The sequence below is a fragment of the Zosterops lateralis genome, assembly GCF_965231275.1.
Source record: "Zosterops lateralis genome assembly, chromosome: 1".
In the NCBI taxonomy this organism is placed as follows: domain Eukaryota; kingdom Metazoa; phylum Chordata; class Aves; order Passeriformes; family Zosteropidae; genus Zosterops; species Zosterops lateralis.
In genome coordinates this window covers 2,882,441-2,907,087 of record NC_139762.1, presented here as the reverse complement: position 1 = coordinate 2,907,087, position 24,647 = coordinate 2,882,441, and the positions used below count along the sequence as shown (strand labels likewise).

The 24,647-nt window shown below is 46.9% G+C and overlaps 1 protein-coding gene across 1 annotated transcript in view; it reads right to left on the bottom strand.

Moving 5' to 3' along the window:
* Positions 1-24,647, bottom strand: part of WNT3A (Wnt family member 3A) — a 93,059-nt gene that overhangs the window by 16,165 nt on the left and 52,247 nt on the right. The window contains exon 2 of the mRNA XM_083876470.1: positions 23,167-23,408. Within this exon, the coding sequence (XP_083732596.1) occupies positions 23,167-23,408 (242 nt within the window). The remainder of the gene's footprint in view (positions 1-23,166; positions 23,409-24,647) is intronic.

The following is a 24,647-nucleotide window of genomic DNA, read 5'->3' as shown; positions in this document are numbered from 1 at the left end:
GCTTCAAGGTCTCAAAACTCTCCCCACTCGCTTGAAGGTGTGGAAAAGCTCCCACAGTGCTGACCCTTTGATAGATGAAATCTCCCACGCAAGGGGTGAGATGCAGCCACAGAGATCTGGCAGTGGAGTGGGGTGGGAGGAGGGAGAAGGAGACACACAAGGTTCCCCTTCTGCATTTTTATCCACTTCCTCACTCAGGCTGGGAGGAAGCAGGGTCCCTGCAAGGCTGGTTCTCCTCTTAGAATTCACCTGAGCAGGGGAAAGCTTTGCCTCTGCAAGATGAGGCTGGAAATCCCCAAAATAACGAGCTCCCTCACAAACCTCCTGCAGCCCAGGCTCCCAGCACAAACCAAAGGTGAAGGGGAAAGCAGCACAGGAACCTGCTCACTTTTCCCACTTTTCTTTCCTCTTTCTTCCCCTCATGAAGCCTTAAGCCAGGTGTTCATCTCCTGGTTGAACACCAAGATTCTCCCTCCAGGTTTTCCCACCTGAGCTCAGCAGAAGGAGCAGGGCTGCACTTTCAATATCCTCTGCTTCTACAGCAGGTTATTTGAAATTTTGGTGTTTTTTTTGGAGGTCAAGTAGCCCAGTCACGTTGGTGAGGGCAAGGTGAGAGTTCACTGTTTTAAACCACAAGCAGATACAAGTTCTGGCTACTTCAACTGTATTATTATTAATAATACATTACTATTATTATTATTTAACCTCTTTAAGAGTGGGTCCCTCTCGTGAGGGACCAAAATCCACATTAACCTCCCCTAAAATGTGCTGTGGTGTGTTTCCACTGCAGCTCCCCACATAATTGCAAACTATCTGGGGCAAGGAATGATTGTGTTATTAAGTGCTTGTACACTATTTAGCACAATGGGGCCCTGATCTCTGCTTGGGGCCTCAGAGTCTACTGTAATACAAATAATTAACCATAATAGAGCTGGGAAAATATCTTAATAAAACCATGGAATCAATTTGAGGCAATTAAGCAATTTTTCGGCTTGCAGAAGTTTTGGGGTTTTTTTTGCTTTGCAGGCTTCATTTGGAGAAGAGAGGGGGGTCTGGAGGAGCTGCTCACCTCCCTGCAGCAGGCTTGGGCAATCTGTTATTTTTGGGGGGGTTTTTTTGTTTTGTTTTTTTGGTGTTTTCTTTTCCTGTGGGTTTCAGTTTCACCCAGCTGGGGAAGCAGAAAAATTTGATGCAGCTCCCACAGCATAAAAGCCACTTATTTATAAATAGCTTGTGAGAGGAAGCCTGGTTTGGAGGCTGGATCTGTGGTTCCTAAAGGAGAAGGGGCTCAACCCTACAAAACAATTTTTCAAACAGATCCTGTGCCCCAGCTGCCCACCTGTGAGAACCATCATTATCTTCCCACTTTTCTAATCCCAAACACTTGAGAACACTGTGAGGGAATTTCAGGTCTATTTAGACACCCAGGAATAAGGAAATTGCGAAGCCCCAGACGCAGGCTGGATGATTTACAAGCAATTTTAAGTCAGCAGATAAGCTGTGGGTGACAGATATTCTGAATATAGTTGGAGCTGTTGTGTAAATTTCAAGCAGAAAAGGGAGCTGAATATATTGGACACTTGTCTGAAATTTCTCCAGTTGTGGGAGAAGTTCATCCCTGGAGGAGTGCACATGAGGAAACTGCTCCTGAAGATGGGAACACCAACAAATCCCCTGCCCCACCCAACCAAAAGAGGAATCTCAAAACCTGGGCTGCAGCTCCCCTTCCAGAAGGAAATAGACCCACCTTCCATGAACACATCTGCTGCCCAGGTGGGATAAAGAGATGAAGACTGAGATAAAGACTCAGAACTTTGTCATGCATTGATTTTTATGGCCCTTGGCAGAACCATTTATCACAGAACCGTGGAATCACAGAGGGCTTTGGGTTGGAAGGGGCCTCAAAGATCTGATTTCAACTCCTCTGCCATGGACAGAGATCTTCCACAATCCCAGGTTACTCCAAGCCCCATCCAACCTGGCCTTGGACACTTCCAGGGATCCAGGGGCAGCCACAGCTTCTCTGGGCACCCTGTTCCAGGACCTCACCACCCTCCCAGCCAAGAATTCCTTCCCCAAATCCCATCTAACCCTTCCCTTTCTACCATAAAACCATCCCCCTTGTCCTATCACGACTTGCCCTTTCACCCTGACCCACAATCTTGTTCTGAGACATTCCCTTAAATCTTTCAGCCCTAAGAAGACACAGTCAAAATAATCAGAACAGCAAAAAATGGAAAAAAAATATTTCCTCCTCACATTGTTGTGCATTGCCAGCACGGCTGAGAAAAGCCTATGAGCTGGTGGTCAGCCTGGTGCTGGTCCCAGATATGGAGAAATGAGTCCTAGGGCTTAAAAACTGCAGGAAATTATCCTGACCATGATTTCAAAGCAGACCTCACCCTCTACTGCATCATGTCCTAATAATGTTTAATTTCAGCCACCATGAGGAGTCAGCCTGTCATTGTGATGGGCTGAAAATGTCATTGGTTTGGTTGGGTTGGGTTTGGTTGGGTTGGGTTTGGTTGGGTTTGGTTTGGGAAGCTGAGCAAAGCACAGAAAGTGAACTCACAGCATGGGGACCTCCTGGTGATCTGTCACCCTGAATAACGCAAGGACCTTGTGCTCTTGGTGAATAAAAGACCACAGAAATGTGATTTGTGGAAGTTCTCCATTGGCTTCAGTGTCAAATCATAGACAGAGGTTAAATGATAATAAAACAGCACTAAAATTGCCAGAGCTTGTATCTGCTTGTGATTTAAAACAGTGAAACTCTCACCTCTCCCTCACCAATGTGAGTGAGCTACTTGACCTCCAAAAAAACCCCAAAAATTTCAAATAACCTGCTGTAGAAGCAGAGGATACCAAACAACTCCAGATCATTTTCTTAATCAGTCATCATTTATATTCACAAGATAAATGAATTCCATTCATCTGATGCTTGCCTTGTTTTACCCATCTTTCTGAAGCTCAAATAATGATCATGTCTAATTAAAGAAATGCCTTGTGCCACACACTGGCCACCCCTCGTGTCCAGAAATCCTCTCTCTCCTGGAGTTAATCTCTTCCAGCCTGAACTGCACATGGATTTTGCCCTCCCAGGCAAGGAAAGGGATGGGGACCCAGAATGGGAATAACCTCTGGGTTGGGATTGGAGTCTCTCTGAAGGAACCAGGGTTAGAAGAGGATGGGAAGAGCAGGGAGGTGCTCTGAGTTCACCCATTTTAAGCCAAATGATAACAGATCCTCTGATGAACCCCTCCCTTGCTCAGGCTGTGTGTTATTACAGTATATTTTCTTCTTTTCTTTCCCACTATGAGGGTTTTCCAGAGCTTTGCCAACCTGATTGCAGGAAACCCTACAATTCCAGCTTTGGCTCTTCATTCTTGCTGCTGTCAATCCACCGAATGCCTGTTTGCTCTTATATCAACCCTGCCTTGATATTTGAGGACTGGACTTGATTTTATTCCAGATTTGATGTTCTGTCACAGGTTCTTAAAGAGCGTCCACAGCCTCCAGCTCTGGGTTTGTGCTCTCCAGAGTTGGTGGGAACAACTTGTGGCTCCTCATCCAGAGAATATTAACTCAGAGAGAAGGAGAAGTGATGACTTATTCTGGTTATACTGATTTTGGTGACTTTCGTGGGAGGAAAAGGCACTCGTCAGGCTGCTGGAGGAACCCAGCACCTTAAGGATTTCCTGCCAGTGCACATCTCTTTCATCCCTGCCTGTCTTGGAGCAACGAAATCAAAGCTCCGCATCCTGCTGTCCCTGGGGATGGGAATTGCTGAAAATTCCTCTCTTGCTGTTAAATGTGAGCTCCCTCGGTGGCAACACTGCTGCTGCCCTGTGTAATGAGTGGGGGATAGATGTGAAGTGCAAAAAAAACTGGGGGGGAAAAAAAAAGGGAAGAACAACCGAGCAGCCTTCGGAATTGTCTATGCAAATTAGTTACTGAATAAATCGAGTCGAGGAAAAATATATGTTTTGGCCATCAGCAGAAAAACACGTGGCCTGATTCTCCTCTTGGCCTGGTGTAAATCAGAATAGTTTATCTCTAATTCAGTGGAAGTGGCAGGAAAGTTAAGCCAGTGTCATTAGGGGCGCATCTTGGTATTAAAATACTTTTTTCCTACAGAAAACTTGGTTTATGACACATTTTTGATTTTGCACTAATACCTGGACAGACCGTCAGGCTCAGGCCGTGCTCCAGAAACACTTCAAATCACAGATGTCAGACTCGGGCCTCACACCCCAAAGGCAGGATCCTCTCTGCCTGAACTATCCCTGACAGATGTTTGTCTAACTTGTTCTCCAAAACCTCCCAGGTCGGGGCTCCCACCCCGTCCCGGGGCGATCTCTGCTCACGCCTGGTTACCCTCCCCGTTACTCCGCTCACCCCCGGCTGCCACCCGAGTGGACGTGGAGGAGAACTTGTCAAATTAACCCGGGAGAACTCGAGGAGAGGGTGTTGGATTGAGGAGAAGGGGAGAAGGGAGCCCAGGGAGTTGTGTAACAGATCTGGAGGCAGAGCTGGGAATGAAGTGCGGCTCCCTGGACTCCGCGAGTTATTCCTGCGTAAGCAAGGGAGCCCTTAATTCCCAATTCCAGTGGGAACCTCGCCTTTCTCCTGGCCTTTTTTAAAAAAATATGTTCCCTCTCCACGCTCGCTTCCATCTCTCATGCTAATTTCCCTTCCCTCTCAGCATCTCTCCCATGTGCAGCCCCTGACTGAATCATCATCCCTTTGCCTCTGCATGACTAACACCCCTGCTATTTGTCTAACTATTTCCACTGATGTACATTTAATATGTAAAAAGTTAATTAAAGCCTTGTTCATTAAAAAAAAAAAAAGAAAAAAATTATCTGGGCCAATTTAATATTTTTTTTATAAATACCTCAAGGTAATATTTCAATTAGGGGCTAAATGCCAGAAAACACTGTCAGATTCACCCCCCCACCACCTCCCCATCTCTAATCAAAGCATCAGGTTTTGATATTATAAAGGAAAAGCCACTAAAACCACAACAATATTTAGAGGAATTCGCTCTGCAGGTGCAGAGATCAATCCTGAGAGAAGGTGAGAACTTCCAGCTCTCTCTTCCTGAGAACTTCCTTTCTTTCCAGGTGGAAACCTGTGGAAGTTACTCTGAGGAGGAGCCAGTTCTGCACCCAGAGCTCCTTCCCAAGTGGATTTATGCTCGTGCTGGGGTTGGAGAACCTTCTGGATCTTTCTAATCAGTTTGGTCCAGCAACCTTTAATCATGCAAATGGCTCTGTGCAGCTCCAGACTTGCCAGCAAAAGGCAAAATCCCAATTTCAGTCCTGGCACAATGAAGCTGCTGATGGTTCCAGGCTGGAAAATGCATCCCAACAAACAGATGCTGCTCCCAGGTCAGCTGGGAGGAGTGAAAATTCTGGAGCTTGTGAATCACCTCTTCCAAACAGTCTTGTTAGTGGACAAGATCATTCAGGAGCTCTTGGATATCTTGGTATTTTGTGGAACCCCAGAATGATGGAATGGTTTGAAAAGGAACTGGAAGATCATCCAGTTCCAACCCCCTGCCATGGGTGGGGACACCTTCCACTACCCCAGGTTGTTCCAAGCCCCATCCAGCCTGGCCTTGGACACTTTCAGAGATCCAGGGGCAGCCACAGCTTCCCTGGAAACCTGTTCCAGGGCCTCTCCACCCTCACAGGGAAGGATTCCTTCCTAATATCCCATCTAGCCCTCTTCCCCTTCATCTTAAAGCCATTGTCATTTAATCTGTGAATGTCCCATCCCCTGTAGGTGACCCTAGAACCAGATGGCAAAGCCACCTACAGAATATGGATTCTACCCATGTCAGGAATAAGTTCTTTACTCAGAGGGTGGTAAGGCCCTGGAACAAGTTGCCCAGGAGAATCTGGGGAGGCCTTTCATCCCTGGAAGGATCCAAGGCCAGGTTGAACAGGGCTTGGAGCAACCTGGGATAGAGGAAATGTGTCCCTGCCCATGGCAGGGAGTTGGAATTGGATGATCTTTAAGGTCCTTTCCAATCCAAACCATTTTGATTTGGGAAATCTCAAAATCTGCTCTGCCAAAAATGAAAACACCATGTGCCACATGGAAGGAGCAGTCCCCAAACTCTCCAGCAGAGTGAGATCCATTCTGAAGAAGATTCTCCAAGCCCATTTAACCCAAGTCTTCATTTCGGGAATTTTTATGGGGTCATTTCCCTTTGTGCCTTCAGACAGAGATAGTGGGGATACCTGGAGCAGTTGCTGCTACGGGATTTCCCTCCATGGAGCCTTGCAGGGCTCATGTAGGAGCTGTCAGAAATGCAAATATGGGAGCACAGGCCTCAACTGGAAACCTTAAAGAGAGGATTAGGAGAGATGAGTCCTCATTTGGCTTCCCAGAACAACAGCAGAGATAAATCTGGCTGCTCCTTTGGGGGGTGTTAAAGGAGGATTTCCTGGGAGGTGGATCCCCCTCAGTGGGGTTTTATTGTGCTGGCAGTGGGGCGGGAAGGAATGGATTAAAACAACTGGCAGTGGGATGTGGGGCCTTTGCCTGTGCTGACAATGGATCTGAGCTGGGGAGGGTGGAAAGCTGTCAGTGGGTGTAGGAAATCAGGATTGGTTCCTGGATTATTCCTGGAGGCCACACTGCTGCTCTGGAGCTGAGAATTACTCCTCAGAATTTCAGCCCTGGCTCTGATGGACCTCCTGGTGTGGAGGAGGCAGAAGTTGGGTCACTCACACACTGCCCAGTTCTGTCCTGCAGTAGAACAATGTCAATGCTGATAAGAGATGTGATATCCTGCCCATAAATCACTCCTGGGTCCCACCATCCCCTTGACTTCCTTGAAGATGCACAATTTTTTATGCTGTTTCTTGGCTACAGCAGGAATTTTGGGGTGTTTTCCTTCCAATCTCTATGTTTGCTCTATTGTGGATAAGTCCTCTTGATTTTCTTGAATTTTCTTGAATTTTTGTGCTGTTTCTTGGCTACAGCAGGAATTTTGGGGTGTTTTCCTTCTAATCTGTTTGCTCTATTGTGGATAAGCACCAGTGCTTTGGGCATCAGCACCAACCTTGGTGCTAATTTTGGGGATTGGTGGGAGCCTACAGAGAGTTCAGGAGCTGAGAGCTCAGCTGAGCAAAGCAGAGAGAGATTTTGGTGAGGAACTGCAGGGATTCTTTGACTTTCAGGGCCTGTGTTTGCCCTTATTTTAACGCTGAGTGCAACACTCAACCTTGTGAGGCTCAGAGTCCTCTTGAGTAAATCCATTTTTTTTATCCCAAGAAATAAAATTCCCACTATCTGCAGATCCCCACAGTCCCACAGAGCTGGTGAGAGGTCAAGCACTGAGATGAAGAGCTCCCAGATGGTAAATCTTACACAAGGAAGACAAATGTCTCACCCAAGCTGGTTAACCTCAGTTGGGTTAAATCCGTTTTTATGGCAGGGCAGTTTGAGCACTTGCTCGGGAGAAGTTCAAGGCAGGTTTGGGTATTATTATCTTGGGGGAGGAGCTGTGAGGGCTGGAATGACTCCTCAGCAGCCTCATGGGTCACTTGTGGCTCTCCAATATTTTGTTTGTGGTTTCTGGCCTGGCTGTGCCCAGTGGGTGTTGGAGCCCAGCACCATCAGGATGTGCCACTCTGGGATGTGGTTTTTCTGCCCAGATCAGCTCCTGAGGAGCCACCACCACCCTCTGAGGGAGTCCTGGTTCACCACCACCACCCTGGTCCTGGTGATGTGCATCACCTGTGGTGACAGCGGGCAGAGGATCCACCATCCCACACTGAGGTTCATCCCGAGCTCCCTGATCCCAATCAGGACCAACTTTATCTCCTCTGTCATTTTAAACCAGGCTTACTTCCCCAATTTCCCAGTCTGAGCAAAGACTCCTGATTCTGGCAGCATTGATGGAACCCAATAAAAACCTAAAGCATCACGAGTCACAAGCCTCACAAAAGAAGGTGCAGCCCTGTTTTTCCAAACCAGCAGGGTTTGTAAACCTCCAAGCCTCTTAAATATCAGAGCACCCATCCCAACCCAAGGAAAGCCCAAAATACTTCCAGCTTTTAGCCAGCCACATTAGTGGTCAACCCCATAAAATGGGTAAATAAATACCTGCAGTGGATTGTCTGGGGTGCTTGATGCAGTGAGCTCACTGATTTCAACACCAAGGATTGCAGGATCTTTTCCAGCTGGAATGTTGATCCATATTATTTTAAATTGCACCTACCCCACTCTCCAGACTTGGAATAATTAATATTTTGTAGCCAGCACCAGTGTAAGAGAGCAAAGTATGATCTGCTTCTAAGGTATATATATGTGAAAAATCAGGTTAACTATGGAAATATGTTTGGAGTCCTTAAAAAAAAAATCAACCCACGAAACAAACACCTTCATTGTTTCTTTAAAAAAACATCACTGGCTTTATGTCAGGTTGGTGTGAGGATTTCAGGGATGTCACAGTAGCTTTAACACGTACTGGAAACATCCAAGGTGAGGCTGGATGGGGATCTGAGCAATCTGAGCCAGTTCAGGATGTCCCTGCTCATGGCAGGGCTTGGACTAGATGACCTTTAAAGGTCCCTTCCAACCCAAACCATCCTAAAAATGAACAAAATGATGGGGCAGGAATGTTCTGGAGGTCGGTGGTTGGCATTGCTTGAAGTGAGGAGGTTTTAGGGAGAGTTTTTAGCTTTAAATTAGTTGGATTGTTCTGGAGGTCGGTGGTTGGCATTGCTTGAAGTGAGGAGGTTTTAGGGAGAGTTTTTAGCTTTAAATTAGTTGGATTGTTGTTGGAAATGGATGATCTTTGAGGCCACTTCCAACCCAAACCTATAAATGAAACAAAAGTGTTAATGGCTGATGGGGCAGGAATGTTCTGAAGGTCAGTGGTTGGCATTGCTTGAAGTGAGGAGATTTTAGGGAGAGTTTTACTTAAAATTTGTTGTATTGTGGTGGGAAATAGATGATCATTGAGGCCCCTTCCAACCCAAACCATTCTGTGGTTCTATGACTTGCTTCTTCTCACATATTGGTTATTGATTGTTTGACTTAGTCACTGAACCCTGGGAAAAACACTGGAAACACAGAACTGAGAACTGAGGTGGTGATTCTCTGCTGGTGGGGAAGTTCAGAAGTTCTGTCCTCTTGGGAACCAACACCAGCAAACAAAATCCACTGTCTTTCCCAATGGAAAAACAATGAGAAAGAGAATTTGCTGATAAAAACAGATTTATCCTCTTCAATCTTCCCTGATCCATGGATATCAGTGATATCAGGGTGTGTTTGGGCCAGAGTTGTAATTAATAAAGTCATAACCAGAACTTTACAGAACTTAATATTTGCCTTCAGAGTTACCAAATTATGTCTGGAGTGTTCAGGTGCAAGTGGTGGATCTTGAATGAGAAGATCTCTTGCTCAGGGGAGCAAAACGCAGAGAATATTCTTAATTTTAGGCACAACTCGAATATAAATCTCAGCAGAGCACCACAGAACATTCCCCATAAAAAACTGGGCTCCACAGAGCTCCCATCTACCCCATCACATCTTCAAATTCATCTCTCAAGGAATCTGTATCTGAAATCCAATCAGGAAAGCAAGACTGGAAATGTTGGATGAACAGACACAAATTCCTCCACCAAACCCAACTGCACTGAAATGAATTTTCAAAAAATTTTATTTTTCTCTAAGAAAAAAATCTGCAGTTTTTTTACGGGAGCACCTTCATGTCAGGACTCAGCAGTTGTAACTTGAAAATAAACCACAGATTTGGGTTTTATCTCTTACAGCTGTGGTTTTATAGAGCTGTGAGACTGCTTTATGAATTTAAAGGGGTATTTAGGTGACCACTGCTCAATTTTAATCCTGGATTTAGGCAGAATGAAGGAGTTCAGAGTTCATATCGTGGCTAAGGTTAGTAACAAGGGACCAAAAAAACTTTAACATATTCTAGGAAATTCTGTTTTGCTCAATTTTTAAAAGTTGAAAATCTGATGGAACATGCAAGAGTCTGAATTTCTGGGCTGATGAAGTGTTTTATATTGTTAATGTCAGATTTTTTTTTTTTTTTTGAGAAGATAAAATCCTTCAGCTTCAATAATATAAAAAAAATACTTCTATAGTCTATAAAATGCTAAAAGTGTGATTTAGTTTAGTGTGATGGTTTAATGATTTTCTATTTTAGCCTAAGGTCACATTTAAATGAAGAAGAAATAAAATGCCTCATTTTCAAAAATTCAAATGAAACTATCTGAAATGTGCAAAAAAAAAAATTTAAAACACTACAAAAAATACCAAAGTTGTGTTTTTTTTTTCCCCCTGGAAATTAAAGGGAACCACCAAAACATCTCCAGTTGGTGCAACTTCCTTTTCTGATGGAAAACTGGCTCAGAAGAATAAATAAACACATTTTTTGATGAGATCTAATATCTCCTAGGCTGAATTTTGTGCTCTTAGCCTAAGGAGTCTCCAACTTTTTTCATGGCTTGGGGTGAACAGAAACAATCTCTCGGTGCCCTCCCCACCCATCACACTCCCACAACATCCCTGTGGGCAACAGCTTCCCTGGGAAAGCAGCAGCGATTAGGAAAAGGGATAAACCATCATTATTAACTATCACTGGACGTGATTTAGCACCTGGAACAGAATGGAGAGGAGGAAATGGTGCCAGGTGCTGAGTCAGCAAAGTGCAGCCTCACCAGGAAGGGTTTAAGGAGTCCTGATGATAAAACTGGGCGGAAATGTTCAGGGGGAGGCCAATAAAAATTCCTAAATTGTGTTACAAGGGCTGCAGGGCCTTGAGGGTGACCTTTGGGACATCCAGGAGGTTCTGTGGTGGCTCCATGTGAAATGGAGAGGCAGAGGATGGGGGATCTGCCCTTCTCTGTCCAGAACCAGAATCTTTTTTTCCTGCCTTGCTCCCCCATCACTTGCCCAGGTTGGGTCACGAGGGCTTTGTAAAATGTTTTTTTCTTCTCTGGGAAGGGTGGCATGAGTCAAAATGAAATGAAAAGTGAAAGATACTTTCTGTTTTTCCAGTAAAACTTGAGGACAGCTCTGCATTTCCCAGGATCTGGTGGCTTTGTGCGTTTCTCTTTGTGTTTTCACAGAAACGCACAAATATTTGGGTTGGAAGGGACCTCAAAGATCATCCAGTGCCACCCCTTGCCATAAACAGGGACAACTTCCACTGTCCCAGGCTGCTCCAAGCCCCATCCAACCTGGCCTTGGACACTTCCAGGGATCCAGGGGCAGCCACAGCTTCTGTGGACAATCTGTGCCAGGGTCTCTCCACCCTCCGAGTAAAGAACTTACTAACGTCTACAAAATTCATATTTTATGGCTTTGCCATTAGATTTTAGGGTCACCTCCAGCCAGAGCTTCCCTGAGGCTCACCAGGCCACCTTCCATCTCTTTGAAAAGCCTGCCCAGACCAAAACCAACCCACAAGAGTTTCCTTCAAGCCCTTCCCTGACCACTTCCCAGTCTGTGACATGTCCACACCCATATCCTTTTATGGGTTCCCCTGGCTGTGGGCAGTGCTCTCCAGAAGAATTTCTGTGACCCCTGGAGGTGGTGAAGGTGGGCAGGAGACAGAGCACCCCACACTCCAGTGTTTCATGTCCTGGGGTCAACTTGACACAGCTGCCTCAGCTTCACCCATCTCGTGCTTCTTCCCCCCAAAAAATGCCACTTTTGTGCATCTCCTTTGCCTATCCCAGCACAGGGAAACTTCCCACCTACATCAGGTGAAGCTCTCCCAACCCTTTGCATCCCCTGAGATTTTGGAGCCCCTCAAAACTCGCTTTCCTCCAACTCCTTCTTGTCCTCACTGCTCAGCCTCGAGCCAGCTGTGCCCTCATCATTCCTAGGAGCACAAAATCCACGTGAACAACAGAAATCCAGAGTCACACCAATCCTTTTGAGCCGTTCCCATTCCCTCTCCTGGTGACTGATCCCCCACTCTGTGCCACGGTGCATTTTGTGGTGTGGGTTGTCTCTGCAATCCCCACCAAAAATTAAGTCCAGACTGCTTTAGTTCTGCACATGGAGCTTCCCATAAAGACTGGAAGCGTTTCTGGAGATTTCAGAATGTTTTGGGGAAGTGCTGGGCACGAAACTCAGCTGAGAGAGACACACCAGGGGTCAAGCAACAAAAATGTCATGCATTTCCCTCCCTAGAGTTTCATTTTCTCTTGAGAATAAGAAGCCCCAAAATTCTAAAACTAAACCAAACCAAGGGGGAATAAAACCCCACTAAAAATCAAAAAAACACCAAACCAAAACAATGACGACAACAACAACCAACCAAAAAAAAAAAAAACCCAAACCAAACCAACCAACCAACCAAAAAGACAACCAAACTCCTAAACTTTCCATTTCTCTCACAGAAAGAAAAGAGATGAGGCCAAATTCACCCCTGGCAGGTAACTCCACTGTCTTTAATGGGTTGGATGTGGAACTGATGGGGCCCATCCGACCCATCTGTTCAGCTAAAGGAGAGGTTGGATAGCAGCATGTGAGAGGATGGAATTATGGTCCTAGAAGTTCCTAAATTGCATTACAAGAGCTGCTTTAACCCCGTGTTTAAGACCTCTCTTAACCCTTCTTGGATGGGCAAGTCCTGACTCTGAAGGAGATGCTCCTAGAGAAAGATTAGGGTGATGAAAAAAGGAATGAGAGAGGCTGAACCATCCAGGCACAGGATTCCTCCTGCACCAGAGCTCAGCAGGGAATGTTTCCTGCTGGAAAACACCGTGGTGCTCTGCAGGAGCAGGAAAAAAACCTTTAAACACCCTAGTTTTCCTTTGGCTGCCCTGCTCCAGCACAGAGAGGAGGAAAATCTCTGCTGGTTACACAGGAATCCAACCAGATGATCCCACAGCCTTAAAACCCCCCTCCTCTATTCATCACTGCCAGCTCCCAACGCATCTCCCGGGGAAGAAAAGCCACATTCACGGCCTGGGATCCCTTTTTATCGGGAAGCTTCGCTCCTTTTGGACACACAAGACAACGTTTATCATCACCACAAACCAAAACCCACCCTGGGCACGGCTCTCCCCCATTCCTGAGCCATCCCAAAACAACCCCAGGCGTTTTCCCCCTTTTCCCCTCCCAGCAGCATCCGGATGAAGGCGACCAAGCTGTCGCTGTTTCCCCCGCTTGGCTCCGGTCCATGGGTGTGTGTTGTGTGTGTTTGTGCCTCCCGTGGCGAGCCCAGGGCCGCTTTGGGGCCGGGGATTCTCCCGGGGACAAAGGGATGCTAATTCAGCTCCCTCTGCTGTTCCCTTTTGTCCAGGGCCAGCTCCCACGCTTGGACTTGGCACTCCGGGGATGCGGCAGAGGGAGCTGCTTGTGCCACCAACCTGAGGCTGATTTTTGGGGAATAGGGAGAAGAAGAAGGAGGAGGAAAAAAGGAAATAAATCCATAACTGGGCGCATTGTGAGCGCAGCCCGAGGCTGGAGTTTCCAGCGCCTCCCGCCCGCCCCGGGAGAGACGCCACCGGTTTTGTAGCCACGGGCTGTCTCTTGTTCCTTCTCTCTCTCTCTTTTTTTTTTTTTTTTTTTTTTTTTTTCTCTCTCTCTGATTCCCCCCCCGTCTAATGTTTAAGTCGCCAGGAAAAAAAAAAAAAAAAAAAAAAAAAAAACAAAAAACACAACAAACACACGACAACAATAAAACCCCCAATCAAATAAAAAGATCCCCAACTCCCCCCCAAAAAACCCTCCAAAATAAAAAATAATCATAAAAAACAACAAACAAACAAAAAAAAAAACCAAAAAAACCCCCAAAAAACCCAAAAACCCGAAAAAAAACCACAAAAAGGCAAAACAAAAGCAAAGCAAAGCAAAACAGAACAACAACAAAACAAACAAAAAAACCCCAAAAACGAACTGACAAAAAACTGCCCAAAACAAAAAAAACCCGCCCCAAAACAAAAGCAAAACAAAACAAAACAAAAAAAACCCCAAAAAACCAGAAAAACAAAACCCCCAAAAAACAACAATCAAATAAAACCCTCAAAAAATAAACAAAACCCACAGAAAACAAAACAAAACCCCACAAAAACTCCCAAACTGCATCTCAGGGTTGACAGATAAGTGGGAGCACAGAAAGCCAACAGGACGGGGCTCCTGGAATTGCTTTTCCCCGTTTCCTTTTCCCCATCCCTCCTCTCGGGGTTTGCAGCCTGTGTTGGGTGTTGGTGTTTAGGGCTGTTTACATGGGCTGGGCTGTCTCCTCTCCAATGCTCATCAGCCAGATCTTTATCCCAGGATTATTGTGCAGGTAGGAAGGTGATGAGGTCAGAACCTCGAAGAAACCCCAAAAATGTTTGAGCCTGTGGACCTGAGGGTACTGGGGATGGAGAGGTGACACACTCAGGGGTGATGTTAACCTCCTGTGGGCCATCCCTGCTCAGGGGATTGTCCTGGGACACCTCTGAAGTCACAAGAGGATGAAGTGACACCTTTGATGGCTCAAGAAGCAAGAGAAGGAACTCTTCACCACTTCACTGGACTCCTGCTGCCCAGGGATAACTGTATAGCCCTGGGTTTGTGCCTGAGAGGTTTTGGTTTTCTAAAGTTCCTTTCCCAGGGAATTTTCTCTAAACAAAAGACATATTTTTGTAAACTGTACCCATGTTTTCATTCCTTTCCCTAGGAAGGACTTCTTGCTGTCCCTCTGCTCTGACCAATATGAGTGAAGAGGTTTGTTTTTGTTTCACCAATCAAATTGGTCTGTGTAAAATAATATATAAAGAAGACACATCCCAAAAATAAAAGACTCATTTTCAGCCTTCTGAAGTCAAGAATCTGTGTCATTGTGGTGTAAAACAGCATCAGGTAACACCTTGGCACCTTTCCTCAGCATCTCTGTTTGCTGCCCTTGTAACCTGCAGCTCTTGCCAAAGCTCAGGGGAAGCTGCAAATCCCCCAGGACTCTGTGGGCTGCAAACCAGGGATGTGGCCACAGCTCATCCAGAGCTCCCCAAACTGCTTGTCCAATGTGCTGCAGCTCCAACATGCTGCCTGGACTGAGTTAGCCATCCAAAACCCAGGTCAGGAATGTTGCAGCCAGGAACTTGGGCTGGAATGGACTCAGCAGTGCAGCATCTCCTCGCCTTGTGCAGCAATCCCCAATCCAAGCTCAATTTATGCTAAATCCAAGCAGTGCTCCTGTCTGATGTGCCAGCCTTTCCCCCAAACTCTGTCCTGCTCTGACTATGGCTGAGAGGAGCATGCACAGCCCCATCTTCTATTCTTATCCTTCCAATTTCCTTCCCCATCTCCAACATGCTGCCTGTACTGCCCAAAACTCAAGTCAGGAATGTTGCAGCCAGGAATTTGGGCTGGAATGGGCTCAGCAGTGCAGCATCCCCTCACCTTGTGCAGCAATCCCAAATCCAAACTCAATTTATGGTAAACCCAAGGGTGCTCCCACCACTGTCTGATGTGCCAGCCTTTCCCCCAACCTCTGCCCTGCATGATTTGTGCATCCTGACTATGGCTGAGAGAAGCTTGCACAGCCCCATCTTCAATCCTGATCCTTCCAGTTTCCTTCCCCAGCTCCAACACGCTGCCTGTACTGCCCAAAACTCAGGTCAGGAATGCTGCAGCCAGGAATTTGGGCTGGAATGGACTCAGCAGTGCAGCATCCCCTCACCTTATACAGCAATCCCCAATCCAAGCTCAATTTACACTAAACCCAAGTGGTGCTCCCACCACTGTCTGATGTGCCAGCCTTTCCCCCGACCTCTGTCCCTGCAGGATTTGTGCATCCTGACTATGGCTGAGAGGAGCTTGCACAGCCCCATCTTCAATCCTGATCCTGATTCCCCAGCTCCAACACGCTGCCTGTACTTAGTTAGCTGCCCAAATCTCAGGTCAGGAATGCTGCAGCCAGGAATTTGGGCTGGAATGGACTCAGCAGTGCAGCATCCCCTCATCTTGTGCAGCAATCCCCAATCCAAGCTCAATTTATGCTAAATCCAAGCAGTGCTCATGTCTGGAGCCCCATCTTCAATTCTGATCCTTCCAGTTTCCTTCCCCAGCTCCAACACTCCTGGACTGAGTTAGCTGCCCAAAACCCAGGTCAGGAATGCTGCAGCCAGGAATTAGGACTGGAACGGGCTCAGCAGTGCAGCATCCCCTCACCTTGTACAGCAATCCCAAATCCAAACTCAATTTATGGTAAACCCAAGGGTGCTCCCACCACTGTCTGATGTGCCAGCCTTTCCCCCAACCTCTGCCCTGCATGATTTGTGCATCCTGACTATGGCTGAGAGGAGCTTGCACAGCCCCATCTTCAATCCTGAGCCTTCCAGTTTCCTTCCCCAGCTCCAACACGCTGCCTGTACTGCCCAAATCTCAGGTCAGGAATGCTGCAGCCAGGAATTTGGGCTGGAATGGACTCAGCAGTGCAGCATCCCCTTGCCCCCATGCAGCAATCCCCAATCCAAGCTCAGTTTACACTAAACCCAAGTGGTGCTCTGGTCTGATGTGCCAGCCTTTCCCCCAACCTCTGCCCTGCACGATTTGTGCATCCTGACTATGGCTGAGAGGAGCTTGCACAGCCCCATCTTCAATCCTGATCCTTCCAGTTTCCTTCCCCATAGTTACAGGGCAGAGTTTGTAGATCTCCGTTGTTGATACCAGGGCAGCTGCCCAAATTGCCATTGGCGGGGAGGTAGACGGGGTGTGGCTGGAAATCAGATCCTCTTGGGAAGAGTCTCATGAGAGAGAGGAGAGAACCTCCTACATTTAACAAACCTCCTGGATGGATCAGTATCTTGTGGCTTTCTGCTCATGCCTTACTTTATTGCAGAAGTGCAGAAGGCTGATCCAGAGCAGGGAAAAAAAAAGGAGGGGGAAAAAGTTTGGCTCGGAGACAAGAGAGATGCCAGAATGCCATCAGGAAAATATGATGAGATCTGCTGAACGTATTAATTTAAAATCATTATGAGATGTTATTATGCCTTGGGTAGCAAGGGACTGCCTGCATTCAGTGGTTCCAAGAGTTCCTTTCCATGTGCCATGTTTTTCCATTATTAAAACGGTCTCTACAACTGGAGCTGGATGTCAGGATTGCTTTCCAGCAGGAGAAATGTGAGGGGTGGGAACAATTTGCCCCCAAAACGGGCCTCTGAGAAGCACCCATGGAAGTCAGAGGCTGTAGCCCTAGGCTCCCTCTATAGTCAATGGGGAGAAATAAACATCTTGCTATGATTCATGTTATCCTGAGATAGGTGTCTGAGATAGGTCAGATGAATTGCTCCCCGGAGATGCCGATTGCTCTCCACTGGCTGCAAAGGGAGCCTGGGGTGACTCGCTCAGACTTTGACATCTGACTCTGGGAGATGAGATCAGGCCTATCAGGGAGCCTGGGGAGAGATGATGTTGTGACACAGCAAGAAAAAAAAAAAATATGGAGGAGACTCGTGTCTCCGAGGGATTCTAACTGAATTTAAAGGTCTGGTTCCATTCTTGCCTAATCTGGGGAAAAACTCAGGTGGATTTCACCAGACATGAGATGAGATTTCTCATCCACAATGGTAAAGAGGCAGCCCTTGAACACAGCTTTATGTGGGCTTTCTTGAGAGAAAGAACACACGGAGCTTATCCCCAGAATGTCTAGAGCCCGAAACAAACCAAACCTCACAAACAAGCCGTGCCCAGAATCAGCCTGGCTGCAAAGGTGACAGTGCCCAGCAATCCACAAGAAACTGGATGTGGTTTGAATCCCACATCTCTCAGGAGCTGGACAGATGCCTGCTCTGCCCTCCACATAGTGCCTGGGAGCAAGAGTCTTCCCATCCAGAGCCGGTCTCCCTGGATTCCCTCAGTGATTGATGGAGAGATGTAGAAACGTCACGGTGTGAATAATTTAATCCAAACTGTCTGGGATACATCAGATGAATCATGCCCTGGAGGACCCCAGCAACAACTGGAACTACCTCGACCTGTCTCGCTGTCTGGCATAAAGAACCCAAAGTTTTGCTGACCCTTCTGCAGGCCCCAGTTTTAGCTTTTTAGGGAGTCTAAGTAGGAAAGAAAATGGTCAGTGCTAGAAGAGAAAATAGAGGGGCTGGTTGTCAACAGCAGAGCAGCGGAGGAGATTTGTAAAGAGGCGGCTGTCTATCTCTTGGTGATATGTCAAGGCAAAAATGTCCTTTGGGAAGAGATGTTGCAGTCAAATTCAGATTTTGGTTTCGTTCCAGAAGTCTGGAGGGGAAATTCTCCAGTCTGGATCATGCAAGAATCCTGCTTGGATCATGACAGTCACGTCAGGCCGTGAACAGGCACCGTGTGCTCTGCTGTGGGAGGGAACGAGGCACTGGAAATCCAGGGATTTCAGATCTCTGCCCCTGTTAGTTCTGCCCCTCTCCACTGCCAAGGGACCTCTGAGGGGATTATTTGGTGTCACCTCCTGAGGGACACTCTGCCATGTCTGCAGGACAGTGTCATCTGCAGGAACGTGGGGAGGGAAGACTACAGGAAATTATTGTGGTCAGTCTGGGTAAGATTACAGGGACATCGCATCCCATCCCATCGCATCCCATCGCATCCCATCACATCCCATCCCATCCCATCCCATCCCATCCCATCCCATCCCATCCCATCCCATCCCATCCCATCCCATCCCATCCCATCCCACCTCGATTTGAGATGGAAGTGCTGGAAGACAAGACGCCTCTCCAGTTTAATGACAAAGCAACCCAGTGCTCTTAAACACTCCATATTTCACCCCACACTCAGCCTTCTGGCTGCCCAAACAGGAGCTGCACCAGACAGGACACGGCTTTGCTGGCCACAGACAGGATTAACCCCAAAAAAGGGACACGAGCAGTGGGGTCACCGTGCTCGGGGTCCATTATTTCCGGAATGAATTTACACCTCCCAGGCCTTGGTCACCCATCATTTGTCCTGTGGGTGGGGAATTTGATGCACATTCTGGCAGGGCGCATCCGATGGGTGCAGAGCTATGGGATTCCCCCTTCCCCAGCTCCTTCCCATCCCCAGGCACAAGAAAAAGGGCCGGGGGGCGGCTTCCCAAGGGCTGCACACGAGTGTTAAAGTCTAATAAACAAGCCCCGCCGGCCCGAGCTGAAAGAACCCGAGCCCTCTCCAACAAAGCATTTAATCCAGTTTGGCGTAACCTTTGACATTATTAGGGATCGCGGTGACCCTAATCCAATCAGATTGATTAACTAAAGCGGAGACCCCATCAGCAGACCCCCCTCTGGCCCCTGCTATTTAGCCCTGACCAAACAGTGGGAGAGACGTGCCGTATTTACACCACAATGGGTCGGCGCTGAGAACCTGTTTCATTACAGAGAGACTTAAACTCCCATTACTCCATCAATGTATCATTCTTCAATAGTTCATTAAAAGCTGCTCCTCCACAATAACTATTAACCATTTCTCAGCCCAGCTGGCAGGTTTAAAGCCCCGGCCAGTCTTTAGCAGAAGGAGGTGGGAGTGAGTGAAAGAAATAGATGGACAAGGGCTCTCTTTTTAAATTTAAACGAACAGCGGGTTTAAATAGTTGGAGGTAATTTACTTTTATTGAATGAGGGGGGGGGGAAGGAGAGAGAGAGAGAGAGGAAACTTTTATTTTGACTTAATTATGTGCCGAGATCCTTTAAAGAGACACGGCCATGATAAGCTTTTATTGTATTCCTTCTCTTGAGGTTGGTTCATATTTCTGCCCAGAGGAGTCTCAAAGGGAGCTCACGAGGCATCGAGAGGCTCTAAACTCACAGCTTAAGCATGAACAGCCTCTCCAGCCCACAAAAGCCTAAAATAAAGGCAAAAGGCACAATTCCCACTGCATGGCACTTCAGCTGGAGTTGGAAAATGCCTGGCAGGTTGTTGCACTGTTCATTTTCTGCTGTCAGTGATTCCCCTACATCCTCCAAAGTTTTATCCCACATATTTTTAGAGGCAACTCAAAAAAATCTTCCCTTCTCCTTGGTAAGCTGAAAGATGCAATAATTGCATTAAAAACCACCTGGCCTCTCAGGGAAGTGGCTGAGCAAGAGCTGTGGCTCTCAGGTGGTCACTTCAGGTCATTGTGGCCATTGCCATGTTTTCCTCCACTTCAGAAAATACAGGTGGAGAAACAAATAACAATTTTTTTTTCCTTTGGATAGTTACTGTTGGAAAAAAAAAAAAAAAAAATCAAGTGAGAGGTTCTTTCTACTGTCCAGCACTTGAGATTTGAGCTTCTGGGAGACCAGAAATGAGTTGTAGTGTCTTTATGTTAGAAATGGTAAGCAGATTGAGTTTAGGTAGAGAGAAAGAGATCAGACTCAATTGTCTCTCCATAGAGGAATCCTGGTTTTTGCATTCCAAGTAGTCCAAACTGACCAAAACTCCATTTCCAGGGGATTTGCAAGGAAGACCCCAAAGTGGCACCTGTCTGAATGTTTCTCAGTGAAGCTGCACACCTGCCCATTCACTCCCAAGACCACAGAGGAGGAGAAAAACTCTGTTCCACAGCCCTGAGCCTAAAGCTCAGGGACCCATTCCACAGGCAGGGACACCTTCCACTTTTCCCAGGTTGCTCCAAGCCCATTCAACCTGGCCTTGGACATTCCCAGGGATAGAAAGTCCACACCTCTCTGGATAATTGAATAGGGAAGGTTTATTTCCACAGCAAACCAGAGTAGACAAATAGGGTGGGATGGGGGATTTCTGCTCTTCCCCTGCCCTGGGTGACATACAAGAGCAAGAGGGATTTAGGGTCAAGCCTGTCAAGTGTTGCCTTCAACAGCAGCAGGTCAGGATCCCCTGGACAGCACCATTCCCTTCTAGCCCAGCCCATCAATGCCATTCCTGTTTAATGTGTGATTAATACAAAATCCCAGAACTGTTAGGGTTGGAAGGGACCTCTGGCTAAAATATATATATATATATACATAAATATAGTCTTAGCTAAAACATGTGGGATCTTTTCCCATGAAAAGGCTGATGGGGAAAAAGAGTCTGGTTTTAGATGAGATATCAGAACACGGCTCTTAACGGGACCAGAGTCTGGTGACAGTTTGGCACTGCTGAATCACAGCTCAAGCCGAGCCCTGAATGAGCAATGAGGTGCCACAGCAGCAAGGGCAGCCCAGACAGTGAGGTTTGGGCCTGGAAAGGATTTCCTGAAGGCATTAAAATCGGTCCTTTTCAGTGCCAGGAGTGCAGATAGTCTGTGGGGCAAAGCTGCTTTAGGAGCAGCTGAGGGAGGATGGGGTCCCCATTGACTCACACCAGAGCTGCACTCAGGTCTCATGTAACTTAAAATCCAAGCTGCAAAACAGATTTTTTTTGCTTCCTTGCTTTCTCTCTCTCTCCTTTTCCCCTTCTCCCTTTCTGGGTAGGAGCTCAAGTATGTTCCTACCCTGGGGGATCTGCCGCACAAGAATGCGACTGAGCTGTTTTTTTTCCTTTCCCCCCCCTCCTCTCCTGCTGTAGGTGAAGCAAAACTGAAGGGTGGTTTGATTCTCCCTCAAGGAACAACATTCTTCAGTTATGAAATCGTCCCAGTCTCCTCTCCCTCCCCTGAGCCCAGCTACCAAAAGCCTCCTCCAGTCTGCAGCAGGGACAGACCCTTGGTGGGAGATAAGAGAATTTGGCAGATTTTGGGATTGGGGTTCCTTCAACCCCAGGTCAGCAGGTCAGCAGGGAGGTGAAAAGCAGTTTATCCACAAGGATAATTGCTGCAGGACACGTGGGGTGTCTGATCTCAGACTGTCTGGGAGCCTGGAGAGGTCATGGACTCCCCATCCCTGGAAGTCCTCAAAGATGGGTCTTGGAGCAACCAAGTGGTGGAAGAAAATGCCCAAATCTGTTCTGAGCAATGCAGCAAGGGGAAAACTAAAAATCTAGATTGGAAGCACTGCAGAACATACCCCAAGGTGGGTAGAGATCAATTAAATACACCAAATTCCCTGAAAATATTCCAGATGCTCCCTCCTCTTTCATGGGAAGGAAGGAAGGAAGGAAGGAAGGAAGGAAGGAAGGAAGGAAGGAAGGAAGGAAGGAAGGAAGGAAGGAAGGAAGGAAGGAAGGAAGGAAGGAAGGAAGGAAGGAAGGAAGGAAGGAAGGAAGGAAGGAAGGAAGGAAGGAAGGAAGGAAGGAAGGAAGGAAGGAAGGAAGGAAGGAAGGCCCTTTTTTGCTAAAGGGAAAGGCAAAACTTATCCCAGACTTAGTGAGACCAGCAGGACCAGGCTGGATTTTAAAAGACACACAAACAAGGACAAGGAAGGATAAGGGAGCTCTCACAGGCTCCTACCAACTTATAAGGGAAAAGACCAGAAACTCAGGCTTAGCTTAAGGCTTAAATCTCACAAGATTCAACAACCCAGGGCAAAACATTTCCAAGAGTTCCAACTTCTGTCAAGGGGTGCAGAAACAACTTGCACCCTTGTTCCGATTTGCTGTGTTCACAACCAAGGAAAGCAGAAGCATTAATTGATGGTGATCTCCCCAGGCCTTAGATTTTCATTGTAGTTCATAATTGTATCAAAATTGATACTATCTGATAAGTCCAGTCCCTCCCCAATAGCCACCATTTCCCCTCTGCCATCATCTACAGGGCTGAAATTACAGCCCAGGGATCAGAAAAGGAGCCAGGTCCAGCTTGACCACTGCAAACACAACAATCCCCTGTGTTCCTTCCCAGGGGTGTAGGATCATGGGACAGTTCATCCTGAAAGGGATTCGGGGGGGTCTCTAGTCCTAAAAACTCTAGTCTTAAAAATTATTTTAAAAAATCTCTCTAGTTTTAAAAATTATTTAAGGTGACTGTCTTGGATCCTTGCAGCCAGTTAACTCGTCTCCTGAAGGGGACCTGGTCAAGGGGGACAGAAGTGAAAAGGAGGTGGACATTCACATGGCCAGGGCTTTGCTAACTGCAGACTGAGCTTTACAAATCCATCCTTTCCAGGCAAATAAGGACATCCATTTCTGGATCCCAAATGGCTCCTGCTCCCAGCTGGAACAGGGACAACTCCACTCCTTCACCCACCTCAAGCCCTGTCTCTTGCAGGACATTTTTACAGGTCATTTCTTCAGAAGGGAACGACTTCAGGGGAGGTTTCTCCAGACCTCTGCTGCCACTCCACCACTGATATTTATCCTCCCAAACGCACAGCTTTCACTCACCTTTATCCAGCACGGGCCCAAAGATGGCCAAGCTGTCGTTGACGGTCGTGCAGTTCCACCTCCTCCCTCGGAACTGGTGTTGGCATTCCTGGATCCCAATCTTGACCCCTTCTGCCACGCTGGGCATGATCTCCACGTAGTTCCGACAGAAGCGCAGCTGCTTGGGCACCAGGCCCGGGATGCTGCCGCAGAGGATGGGCTGGGTCCCCAGGGAGGAGTACTGGTGACCAATGGCCAAGGACCTGGGCAAAAATAAAAACAAAAACAGGGATAAAGAGGTGCTGTCAGGCTGGATTTCATCTTTGTACTCGGTTCAGAAGAATGGGGATGGAAAATTAACACCTTCGGTTTTTCTGTGTTTCACCAGAAAACAGAATTTTCATTGTCAGCCTTCCCCAAAATAAGATCTCTTGAAGTTCTCTACAGGCCCAGCAATGCAAAAAACTCTACTTTTAATATTTTATTTCCTTTTTCTTTATCCTCCCAAAGCCTTAATCCATCATTGTGCTGTGAAAGATCAGCTTCCTTCCTTCCTTCCTTCCTTCCTTCCTTCCTTCCTTCCTTCCTTCCTTCCTTCCTTCCTTCCTTCCTTCCTTCCTTCCTTCCTTCCTTCCTTCCTTCCTTCCTTCCTTCCTTCCTTCCTTCCTTCCTTCCTTCCTTCCTTCCTTCCTTCCTTCCTTCCTTCCTTCCTTCCTTCCTTCCTTCCTTCCTTTCTCCCTTCCTCCCTTCCTTCCTCCCTCCCTCCCTCCCTCCCTCCCAAAGATGCTCAGCTCACACAGATAATTTTCTCCACAACCAGGGGGTCAAACAGGTATTTTTCTCTTTGATACAAAAACACACCTCTAGAAGACGTTTTATAGGAAATTTTGGCAGCTGAAGAAACCCAGTGAAAAGCACTTTCAGAGCTACCCAAAGGAATAACTGCAGCAGCAGAAGTCATGGAGTATTTGGAAAGGCAACACCAAGAACTTGGGAAGGGGAGCTGCATCATTCTGTGGGGCTTTGGTTGAAGTGAGGGGAGTGAAATTAAAGCCAAACCGAAAACCAAAAACCAATCCCAGTTTAACTCCAGTGCAAACCCTGTGCTCAGCCCAGTGGAAGTCTTGGAAGGACTGTCCATGAACCTTTGTGTTGGTGAAGCCTTGGAGACAAACAAGTCAGCTCTGCAGGGAGATCAGCAGATATGCAGCTAATTAGATAGATGGTTAAAGTGTTTTTATGCTGGTGCTTCTAATAATAACCTTGATTACTAAAACTGAAGGGATTTTAAGAGTATAATTTCCTTTTCTTCTAATTAAATCTCTTGATTGTCTTTTCTGCCCTGAATTAATGACAAAGAGAAACCTGCCTGGGCAGTGTGTATTTCTGTTTACATTCATTTTTTCTGCTGTGTGGTTTTCATTTGGGAACATCAAATTTTGAATTATCAACAGGGCCATCAGGGAATAAAGCCTTCACTCTCTTTTGCTCTGACTTAAAAA